The 12,446-nt window shown below is 42.1% G+C and overlaps 1 protein-coding gene across 7 annotated transcripts in view; it reads right to left on the bottom strand.

Annotated features, from left to right (window-relative positions):
• Positions 1-12,446, bottom strand: part of Arid4b (AT-rich interaction domain 4B) — a 125,307-nt gene that overhangs the window by 112,715 nt on the left and 146 nt on the right. For 4 of the 7 annotated variants that reach the window (XR_013051496.1, XM_042278229.2, XM_076572938.1 and 1 more), the window contains exon 2: positions 11,617-11,671. Coding sequence is in view for 6 of the 7 variants with exons in the window: in XM_042278229.2 (XP_042134163.1) it covers positions 11,617-11,622 (6 nt within the window). In the remaining variant the exon portion in view is untranslated. Of the gene's footprint in view, positions 1-11,616; positions 11,672-12,291; positions 12,435-12,446 lie in introns of those variants that run through there. The other 3 variants (XM_042278230.2, XM_076572939.1, XM_076572940.1) reach the window with 1 other exon arrangement.

The raw sequence follows: 12,446 nt of genomic DNA, 5'->3' as shown, positions 1-12,446 counted from the left end.
ATGTATGTGTACACACACACAAATAAAAAGTAAAAATAACAAATAAACTTTGCAATTATATGTGTCCAAGGCACACTGTAACCTGACACTTAGAGTAGTATAAGACTTCACACAGAATTATCTTTCTCTTAAATGAGCTAAATTTGTAACAGAAGGGTGTACAGATTATTTCCTGTTAGACTTTGATCTTTACAAATCAATAATAATGGTCCAAAACAGAAACCTCTCAACCTCCTTACCACCAAACACTAAAATTTACCTGGACAAATACCACACCACCCAAGGTAATGTCTTGTTTTATACTGATCACCAACTATATCTATCCTGAATCAATAGGCAGTATTCTGTGAAAAACTCACTAGGACAAATGAATGACTGTGCAAAGTGTAAAGGCAAATACATATTAACTTGTACATATATGCTTCAAAATCACACCTGAAATTTTCCAGTGATTTTTTAAATTATTTCATGAGGGCTAGAGGATGACTCAGCAGTTAAAAGCACTGCTCCTGTGGAGGATTCCAGGTTCAATTCCTACCACTCACATTGTGGCTCACAACCATCTCTAATTGTAGTTCCTGGGAATCAAACAGCCACTCGTGACGTCTGAGGACACCAGGCATGTATGTGGCACACAAGCACACATGCATGCAAAATATTCATACACATAAAATAAAAACTTTTAATTACTTTATGAAATATTCCCATTAAATCCAAGATTAATTTTAATTAATCTTGTAAAAAACAGATTTTGGGGAATTGTAAGAGTAAACATGGGACTGAAGAAATGATTCAAATTAAGCATACTTGCTGCTCTTGCAAAAGACTGCAAGAGGATCAGCTCCTAGCACCCATATCAGGACATGTCAGAAAGCTCACAATCACCTGTTAACTCTAGCTCCAGGAGATCCAACACCATCTTCTGGCCTTTGTAGGCATCTAGACATACATACATACATACATACATACATACATACATACATACATACATTTACACACACACACCTCAAAGTAAACACACCCAAAAGTAAACATATGTATTTTATGCAAATGGTGTTTTAGAAATAATGGGATAAAATCATGTTGTGACTGGCAGTGATCTGAACAAAACACAACTAAAATGTGAGTACTGACATTTAGTTATGTGTCTTTAGTGGTAAGAGAAGAGAGCACAAGCTCCTGAAGAGATGAGCAGTTCAGTTAACAAAAATCTATGCCCAACTGTCCTGCAGGTTCCAGCACGATCCTGATGAAAGCTATAGCTACTCTCCTCTGGAAAATACATGATAAGATGAAATTCTGTGTGACTGTGAGGAGGAGAGGTTTACAAATCTCTAAAATCCACCCATGCTTGCACTTCCTAAGTATATGCAAGCACTGGTTAAGATTGCTAGGACTCAGCCCAGAGTGAAGTGAGGGAAAAGAATTTGCACTTTTTAGGGTGCAAAATGGTCTCACCATAGCCTAAGCAAGCCTCAAGCTCACAGCAATTGTCTTCCACCATACATGGGACAAGTATTACTATATACAGTTCCTCTTTTTCACCTTTTATTACACCTCTTGCTTCTATAACCAATTAGAAAATACAATCCTCAGCATAGCCAACTGAGCTCCTAAAATAAGGTTTCTTGATCTAAACTTGCATAAACTTGCATAAACTCTTTACCCTACTTTCCCCAAATGTGAATGCTATCTCTAATTTTAGTATGAAAATGATCAGATTTCTTAAAAATCATACTATTTTTCATAGGAAAATCTCAATGTCTTTTAAGTTTCCACTTAAAAGAAAAATAAATTTAATAACTTTAAAGTAAACATTCCAATTAGTAACATCAAATGGACTATACTGCTTAATTGTTTAAGAGGCAACAGATATTCTCTCATTTTGATATAAATCATTTTTATGAAAGTATTTTAATCATCTGGGAACAAAAGCTAACTCATTTATAGGTTTTGTTCTGTGTCCATTAGGTTTAATGCATGCTAAGCCAAAACTGCAGTAGTGGCTTATTTTCCCTAGTCTCACTCAAGTTACAACTGAAACTGATACTTTGCACTTAGGCAATAAAAATTTCAAATTAATTATCACAGCATTTCATATTTTACCAAAAACTACATCTTCCACATTCTACGATCATTTGCCTATCAACTATTAAAGAATGAAAGATGGGAATGGTGGCACACACCTTTAATCCTAGCACTTGAGAGCCAGAGACAAGTAGCTCTGTAGATATCATCTTTCACAGAATAATAAAATACTAGCACAGAGTTTCAACTGTCCAGAAGAGTTACTATTCTGCTCCATGACAGCAGAAAGAAGACAGTATGTCTCCTCTCCAGGAATGTGTTCCTGCCAGGTGTGGTAGCACATAGCTGTAATCCCAGTACTTGGGAGAGCAGGAAAATCAGAACTCAAGGTCATCCTTGGCTACGTACCTAGTCTTAGGCCAGCTTGGGTGAAGTGAGGCCCTGTCTTAAAAAACTACTATTTTCTGCTGTAGAACTAGGTAACTACTATAAAAATGGGTATGCTAGCCAGGCGTGGTAGCTGACATTTAATCCCAACATTCAGGAGGCAGAGGCCGGCCTGGTCTACAGAGTGGGTTACAGGGCAGCCAGGGCTGTTACACAGAAAAACCCTGTCTTGAAAAACAAACAAGCAAAAAAGGGGTAGGTCAATAAAAGGTAGGAAGTGCCACTGGTCCTGGCTGGATGAAAGGCTGTCACCATTAAAAAACAGCAGGGTAACAATGGCACCTAGTGTTACCCCTCCAGGCATGCCAGTGTGACTGCATTTGCACTATCCCCACAAAATAACCATGAACAAGAAAATCACTAAGTAGTTAAGAGCACTTGCTGCTCTTGCAGAAGAGTCAGGTTCAGTTCCCAACACCCACATGGCCACTCACAATCACCTGGAACTCCAACACCAAGAGATCTGACACCCTCTTCGGGCCTCTGCAGGCACTACATACACGTGGTACATACATGTAAGCAAACATTCATACACAAAATAAATTTAAAAATTAAAAAAAAAAAGAGCTGGGGTCATGGTGATATATCACCTTTAATCTCAGCACTTGGGAGGCACAATCAGGCAAATTCATCTCTATGAGTTCAAGGCCAGACAGGTCTACATAGCAAGTTCTGTGCCAGCAAAGGCTATACATAGTAAAACTCTGTCTCAAAAATAAAACACAATTAAAATAAAAATAAAAATAAAAGGAAAGAAAGAAAAGTTGCCAAAAGGTAAAAGAACATGTCTGTTGTGAAAATTTGTAACTACAATCACTTCATGTACACAATGTACTCCATGGATGTCTCCTTGGATCAAACTTGTCAACAAGAATGTGTTCAAAGATGCCGGGCGGTGGTGGCGCACGCCTTTAATCCCAGCACTCTGGAGTCAGAGGCAGGCGGATCTCTGTGAGTTCGAGGCCAGCCTGGGCTACTAAGTGAGTTCCAGGAAAGGCACAAAGCTACACAGAGAAACCCTGTCTCGAAAAACCAAAAAAAAAGAATGTGTTTAAAGACACTAGTCTCAAGTGTAGGACTGACTGGAAGCCAGGGCCAAGTGCCGAGAGAGTATTAAGCAAGAACAAATGGTTCATTCAAAAGCTTCAATTTTACATGATTTTTGGTCATTAAAAACATAGAGGAGCTGAACATCCAGGCCAACTGGTAGAGTGCTTGCCTGTCATTGCTGAGCCCAGGGTTCAAAACCAAGCACTGTGTAAGTTAACAGAGGTAGGTGAGATGGCACATGTCTGTAAACCTAACGTGAGGAAGGTGGAAGCAGGAAGATTAGGAGTTCTAGGTCAGCGTCAGCTTTAGCAAGTTGAAAGCCAACCTGAGCTACACGAGACCGAACTCTAAAATAAAATACTTAGTAATAGTAGTAACAGTAACAGTTGCAACAATAGTAGTAAAATGACAACCTGTGGCTGCCCACTGCACTATCAACATATTGACATGCTCAGAGGTGGATGAAAAGTGAGGGAGGAAATTAGGAATTAAATGCGCCATGAAAATTCAGCACAAATCAAAATTTTTAACTCTACACTAAAAAGTCACTAAGCATGACATGTCTGTACTTTGTTTCAAGCCACATTTCACAGAGCAACACGAGACTTTTTTTTACTAGTACAGAATATAAATGCTTATTTCCAAACGCAGCCACCATCATCTTCCCATCGTCCTTTAATAAAATAGCTTCATCTCCGATGGCTCCTACCCTCCCCTCTGCTACTAGCGTTTTTCCACAGCAGTCAGTGACCCTTTAAACATAATCAAACTCCATCGCTCTGCAGTGAGACTGCACCACTTCATTCTGAGACCTGCAATGCTCCCTATTTCCACAGCAGTGAGAGCCAGAGTCCTCAAAATACCTCCCAGGTTCTAGGAGGGCCTGCTGTGCTCTGCCCCAAGCCACATCCCTTTACCCTATCCCTTCCCACTGCTTTCCTCCCTGTTCCATACTAGCTACCCTGACCTCTAGTGCTTTGAGACCTGGCCAGCCACATGGCCATAACTGAGTGTTCAAGCACCTGTCCAAATTTCTTCTCAATGATGCCAACTCTTACACCCCACCCCAGCCTCTGAATTCTTCACCCTTGCCCTGTCCAGCCCTTTCCTTATTCCCATGCCATCTATTCCTTAAAGTAGTAATTTATCATATTTATTCCCTTTTGCTAACAAAGGGATCTTAACATATGGGATCCACAGATGCAGGAATTTCGACCTGTTTGATTCACTGATACATCCTAAAGTAAGCAGAACAGAGACTAGCATGAAATAGCGTTCAGTAAATGATGATTGCATTTTTTAAGTCTCCAGGGTCTAACAGCCACCTGTCACAATACAAACACCTGAAGGTAAATACTCAGCACCCAACAGGTTCTCACAAGTCATACTCCCTGAAAAGGAAAACGTCCACTCCTAGGAGTTAACAGACTGAAAAATAAATATTCACTTGAGCTATCAAGATGCCTCTGCAGATAAAGGCACTTGCCACTAAGCCTGAATTTGATCCCTGGAACACCTCATGGTGGAAAGAGAGAACAGACTGAGCTCCAACACGCAAACTATAGTAAGCATGCCACACACAAAAATAAGTAAATTTAAAATGTAATAAAAATTTTAACATATACATATTTATGTTCAAATAAACACATATGAAGAGGCATATCTAAGGATGTACACCATGGAACACATGTGCATGTAAGCACACAGAAAATAATAAATGTTACAAATCTTTAAATAAAAATATTTTTAGCCGGGCAGTGGTGACATACCCCTTTAATCCCAGCACTCAAGAGGCAGAGGCAGAGGCAGATCTCTGAGTTCAAGGACAACCTGGTCTTTAGAGCTAGTTCCAAAACACCTAAGGCTACAGACACACAAAACACACACACACACACACACACACACACACACACACACACACAACTGCCTCAAAAACAAACAAAAAAAATTGTGAACTATATCTCACTTCTTAAAATTAAAAAGAAATCAAAATAACTAACAGACTGTTGAGCTCAATACTCCCGCTCATGAGGGCAGACTAGGAGGTGGGATCACTTTTTTGGATGCACTCACTCAATCTGAGAAGTTCCATGTACTGACTACATAAAGCAGAGTGTTAAGTGATTTTTAAGTGGAGGGCAGGTGTCTCAGGAGCTGCTCATATTTACAGCAACAAGGAGAACATCCACCTCACATCTAACATTGCTAATCTAATCAGCTCCATCTTCAGTACCGTGGCTTCTCCACCACACTTCTCCCAAACTACCAGCTGACAGCTGTACAACCAGTCTGTCCACTTCCTCTCAAACTACATTAGTCTACTCTCCTTATATCAATTACTGTTCTGGTCTGACAATGTGTACCCTATCACTTCACTCTTCAGTTCCAGACCCTCACAAGACTTCCTGGCTGTATTAGTTCATTTTCCTTTACTCTAACAAAATACACAAGGATGTGTACCTTAGAAAGTTACAAAACGGGGCTAGAGAGATGGCTTAGCGGCTGGCTAAGGGCACTACCTGCTCTTCCAGAGGACCCGGGTTCAATTCCCAACACCCACTTGGCAGCTCACAACTGTCTGTAACTCCAGTTTCAGGGGACCTGACACCCATGGCAAAACACCAATGCACATTAAATTAAAAATAACTTACATTAAAAAATAAAAAATAAAAAGAAAGTTACAAAACTTAGTCAGGCAGTGGTGGCACGCCTTTAATCCCAGCACTTGAGAGGCAGAGACAGGAGGATCTCCGTGAATTCGAGGCCGGCCTGAACTACAGAGTTGAGTTCCAGGACAGCCAGGGCTACATACAGAAACACTGTCTCAAAAAAACAAAAAACAAACAAACAATAAAAAAAAACAAAAAAAAAAACCCGAAAAGTTACAGAACTTATTAACTATACAAAAACTATAAACTTATCACATTTTTTGGAGACTGAAAATTTCAAGACAGGGCAGTCCCATGTATCCAGTCATTGTAAGAGCTAAATGAGAGCCGGGAAAATGAAAGTACTAAGGCTGGTGACCTGAATTTTATTCTCAGAACCTATATAGAGGAAAAAGTGAGACCCAACTCACCAAGTTGTCTGACTCCAAAGTCCACACACACACACACACACACACTCTCTCTCTCTAATTTCTTTAAAATTATTTTTTAAAGTTTCATGTACTGTTGTGGGATGGTCTGTATGTCAAATTGCTCTGATTGGTCAATAAATAAAACACTGATTGGCCAGTGGCCAGGCAGGAAGTATAGGCAAGACTAACAGGGAGGAGAACAGAGAAAACAGGAAGGCAGAGGGAGTCACTGCCAGCCGCCACCAGGACAGGCAGCATGTGAAGACGCAGGTAAGCCACGAGCCATGTGGCAAGGTATAGATTTATGGAAATGAACTAATTTAAGCTATAAGAACAGTTAGCAAGAAGCCTGCCATGGCCATACAGTTTGTAAGCAATATAAGTCTCTGTGTTTACTTGGTTGGGTCTGAGCGACTGTGGGACTGGCGGGTGACAGAGATTTGTCCTGTGGGCCAGGCAGGAAAACTCGAGCTACAATGTACCTTGTACATGAGTACTTATTCATACGTGCATTTGTATGGGTGCACATGCACTTGAGTGCATGCACACAGGTCAAAGGTTGTCATCAGGTGCCTTCTTCAATTGATCTCTATCTTTAAAAACAATTGTCACATTTATTTATTCTGTGTGTGCTTAGGAGAGGAACATACATATGTGGAAACCAGAAGGGTTCCTGGGATCAAACTCAGGTGGTCAGGCTTGGCAGCAGGCTGAGCCATCCTGCCAGCCCCTCTCCATCTTTTCTTTTCCACATGGGGTCTCTCTCTGAACCTGGAACACACCAATTCCATCTGACTGGACTGCTAGCCCACAAGCCCCAGGATCTCCTCCCTGTCTACTGCTGGGATTATAAACACCGCCATTCAGCTTTTCACATGGTGCTGGGGGCCACTTCAGATCCCTCCTGCTTGTGCAACAAGCACTTTATGAACTGAGCCATGTCCCCAGGTCCCTCACACAGCACTTGAGAAAATTTTCAGACTAGATTGTAACTCAGCGGTAAAGTGCTTGTTTACATGTATGAGACCCTGGCTTCAATCGCATTAGCTCGAAGGGAGGAGAGGTTCACCCCTTCATCTTCTATCACTGTTCTTCTAGTCTCACTCAAACACATCACACTGTTTTTAAATTTTGAGATAAGACCTCACTAAATCACTCAGGTCAGCCTTGAGCTTACTCTGTAACCTAGGCAGCCTGAATCTGCCATTCTCCTGCCAGTCTCCAAAGTGGGTGGGATGACAGGCCTGGCAACACACCCAGCTCCAACAAACCCAAGTTTCCCTATGTACCGCCCTGTTCTGTTCCGTGTATCTGAAATGCTTTTCCCTTTGACAGTCAGCACAGATGTCAACTATACCATGACTCTTTCACTTAGCTGTCCCTCCATAGCATGTACTGCAATAGTCATATGGTGGAACAAATACTCCAGAAACTGCTTTAGTTTTCAGTCTCCTACTACACTGAGAGCAAGCCAAATGACTGATGCTACCTCATTGCACTGGCTGACACATGGAAGTAGTTCTTAAATGATGATTTATTTTAAAAAGAGAGAGAAGAAAAAATCCAAAGCAGAAAAGGAAGCAAAGAAAGGGAAAGGAGGAAAAGAAAGAGTATGCATGCAGACCCAGAACTGGAAAGAGGAAACTTAGAACCAATCAGTGTGTTTACATGGTCCAGGCCAGTACTCACTGGAAGACAATGATATAGATGAAAAAGGCCAGACTCTTAAGTACAGCGTCTAAATCACTCATTCCCTAAATGCTCTAATGTCTAAGCCACACAACCCACTTCACTCCACAACTTACTGCAGTACATTAAGAATGTTAGTAACATGCACAGTATAAAAAGCAGAAACACAAAAAAAGCAGGAATCAATCTGACATAATTAACTGTAATTTCCATAGCCTATCTTCTAATATCTCACACTGATGCTGAAAGGTCTACCAACTCAAAGTATGAAGGGCTATTGAGATGGTTAGCCCTATGACCCTACAGTATGAGTCCAATCCTAAGGACCCATTTGATGAAAAGAGAAAAGTCAAATTAAGTTGTCCTGACATCATGCAAATCAAATGTACATACATACAAACAAATGTTTATATATTCGTCAAAAAGGAAAGAGAAAAAAAAAAAAAAAAGGACACCAGCAACTTCTACCAAACAGCAGTGTCCACAGCAACAGCAGCATCAATCCTAAAGCCAGCTGCTTTTATGTGACAAGTCACAAGTCTCACAAACAGACTGCAAAAACAATCTCCAGACAGAGCACACTAGTCATGACCAGGCTTTGTATAAATTAATTTTTGAAGGTTATACCATAAGAAAACTGCTTCTAAAAGCCAGCTAACATTTAAAACAGAATATATACTTTCCTACATTTAATGACTTTTAGCCAAAGACCAAAGAATATCATTATCTCAATACACTGCCACAATAAAATTCCTAGTGTCACAATAGGACAAATAATTCAAACTTAAAAGCTTGCTTCAAATAAGCTTTGTTTGGCAAGGTTCAACAAACAGCATAAAATCACTCCATGGCTCAAATGTTATTCACACACATACACGCACACAAGCTACATGAAACCTTTTATTCACACACAAAATTGGGCCCGATATACTCAACACTGAATACCTTCTCTTCATTTTATTTTGATTCTTTGATAGTCGCACTATGCAGCCGAGGCTGGCCTCAAACTCACAAAGATCTGCCTGCCTCTACCTCCTACACGCTGCAATTAAAGATATATGCCATCTTTTTTTTTTAAAGATTTATCTTTCTTATTTTTATTTATGTGTATGTGCGTGTAACTATGTAAATGAATGTTGCATGTGTGTGGGTGGTGTCTGTGGAGACCCAAAGTGAGCGTTAGACCCCCTCCCTCAGAACTGGAGTTACAAGGTGGCTGTAGAACATAGGGCGGGGTACCCAACTCCCAGGAGGAAGGGCAGCAGGCCCCTATTCACTGTACCTCAGGTACTCAGGAGGAATTTATCTTTTACATGTAAGAAATTAAATTGCAAAAAATAAGATTTTAATACTAGCAATGGGTAATAGATTCCCCAAAATTTCCTAAACTAAAAAGAGAAAGTTATTTATAAAGTTGGAAATTTCTTTTAACAACTTTTTTTAACATAACTAATAACAAGTACCTTTATTTTAAAGGTAACACACAAGAAAACTTGCATTTGTCTAATACCATGAAACTTTTAAGGCTAAAGTTTCCAGCAAACTTTCTCTTCATTGTTATTTTGATTGCTTGTTGGAGATAGTGTTTCATGTGGCCTTGGCTGGCTTCCAACTCAATAGGTAGACTAGGCTAGCTCTAGCTCACTGTATTATCCAGGCTGGCCTTGAACTACTGATCCTCCTTCCACTGCTGGGATTAACATGCATGCACCCTCATACCTGGCTTTTCTTTTTCTTAAACAGACAAGTTTTTTAAACAGGAAAAGAAAGGAATAAATAAAAAAAATCTACATCTTCAACTTAGTATAACCCTTTTAGACAAACATTTACATTCTAAGATATGTCAGGCATTACAATGGGAACTGTGACAGATTACAGCATTCCGAAAATTTATTCATCTTCCAAATATTATACATATATCAGTCAACTTAAAATTTTTTTCTCAAGTTTTCAACCAACTGCAAGGCATGCTTTTCCTAATAAACCCACTTTTCACTGTTTTCACAGATTGTACATCCGTGACTAACAAAGGGTTTCATCTCCAACATATCACTGGTTATGTTTTCATTCACATGAGAGTGAGACAGGAACTCAGTAAATAAAAACCAAGCTGTCTACAGAGCCCTAAACTAAAAAAGAAAAAAAAAGAAAAGGAAAAAAAAGAAAAAGAAAAAAACCTTTAAAAATGGACTAAACTGCTCTGTACAATAGGCAAATATTTAGGTGGCAAGAGTGTTTGCATTCTTCTACAAACAGAAGCTTTTGAAACTGTACCTGGATGCAGGTCTACATAGGCAATCCTCATTCTGGAGACAAGTGAAATTAATTAAAAAAAGAAAAAAACATCCTAAAAGAACTGTCAAAAGCAGATGCCATTTACATCCTGACATGCCATCGATTACATTTCAATCCAGTAAACACACACTACTACCATTTTCAAGCACATCTGGATTTGTAATATATTTAAAGAAAAAAAATTCTAGTATCAAAATTCCACCAGTTAAATCTAGATATATCAGATACCCAAAGCTTTTCATACCAGTGTGGGGAAAAACAAAAACAAAAAACAAAACACAAAAAAAAAAAACAACTTTACAAACTCTCTAAAATGACAAAAACCACCTGTATTTTTATTGCTACGATTTTTTTATTCCACCAATACACAAACTACTTCTTTGACACATTTCTTAGAAGCTATTCTGCGGTCAACATGTTTACTTCAGAGGAACCTGGCCATCAGTTTTCCACACAACGCGACACAGCAGAGCACGTGACAACTCCAGGACCCAGAACATCAACATAAAGAAAAATGAACCACACAACCCTAAATCCCCGGAAATACAAGGTACAACAGGCCAAATCGGATCTCGAAAGGTAAAGAGCACCAAACTGCTTTAAACGTCTTCAAAATTATTTTTGCTTTCTGCTTAAAATTCACCGTTCTGTCCACACGATTAAATACAATTTTCTTGCATCGGTGTTAACAGTATATAGTACTGTTTCAAGAGTCAGAACCGCTTTCTGTTTTATGATTTAAGACGCTTTAATTCGTGCAGTTGTTCCTAAGGTTCCATGCAAAAGGCGCTGTGTGTTCTATTCGGGAGCCGCACGCACAGCTTTGGTGAGATGTCTCCTAACTGACTCCACAACTCCACGACACAGCCCGTGGATGATCGCACCAGTTGACCCTCTGTCTCCAGGGAAAGCTCCGCACCGAGCCACTCCACACACCTGCCTCTGCAAAACTCGCAGGCCTGCCACAGCCACGGCCCCTGCACTTCCTCAATTCGAAAGCCACTCAAGCTGGTTGAGTGACGCCTTACCTTCATGGTGACTCTGGGGCCGCGATCCCCACGGCGACACCAGCTTCACCTGCACCTGGAGGGGGAAACAAAGACACCCGGTCAGTACCACCGGCACCCCCTACGCCGTCGGGGCGGGGGCGGCACCGAGTGAGGCCAGGAACCCCAGCAGGCACGCGCCATCCCAGAGCCCCTACCGCCCCCACCGCCCGCCGCTTGCCGCTCCATTGTCGCGACTCCACGGACTTTTCCCCGTCCTCCACGATGACGCCATTTCTGTCAGAAGAAAACTCACAACAAGCCCAGAGTCCGGCGCGGCCTGGAGTGCCGCTGCAGCCGTCCGAGCCCACGGAACCGCGATGCCCGGAGCTCCGGGACTGAGCCCGGAGTGAACCGGCGGGCCCTTAGGCTGCGACGGCTCGGTCCCACACAGCCCGTCCGCGTCCCGCTCGAGCCCGAGGCCCACAAGTGGGAGCCGGGGCCGGGCACCGAGGACATCCAGCTCTCAGTCCCGCGGGCCGAGGCCGCAGGGCTCCCGGTGCGGCCCGGGAAGGGCGGCTCCGGCTACGCGCCGCGGGGGGCGGGGGTCCCGGGAGGCCGAGGCCCCGCTGCGAGCGCCGACTCAGCCCCGTAGCCATCTGCCCCGCTGCGCGGCCCGGCCCGGAGCTTCCCCCCCACGAAAAATAATGCCCCTACCTCCGGCGTAGACGAGGTCTGAGCCCTGCGGCCAAGAGTCCCCTGCTCCGCCTCCCCCCCCAACACCAGCAGGCCCGGCCGGGGGAGAGATGGCGAAGAAGCTGCGGGTCCGCCGGCGGCCGGGGCTCCAGCTCCTCCTCCTCCCGTGGCGGCGA

This window comes from Peromyscus maniculatus, chromosome 5, assembly GCF_049852395.1.
Source record: "Peromyscus maniculatus bairdii isolate BWxNUB_F1_BW_parent chromosome 5, HU_Pman_BW_mat_3.1, whole genome shotgun sequence".
In the NCBI taxonomy this organism is placed as follows: domain Eukaryota; kingdom Metazoa; phylum Chordata; class Mammalia; order Rodentia; family Cricetidae; genus Peromyscus; species Peromyscus maniculatus.
This window is presented reverse-complemented; position numbering and strand designations above follow the sequence as displayed.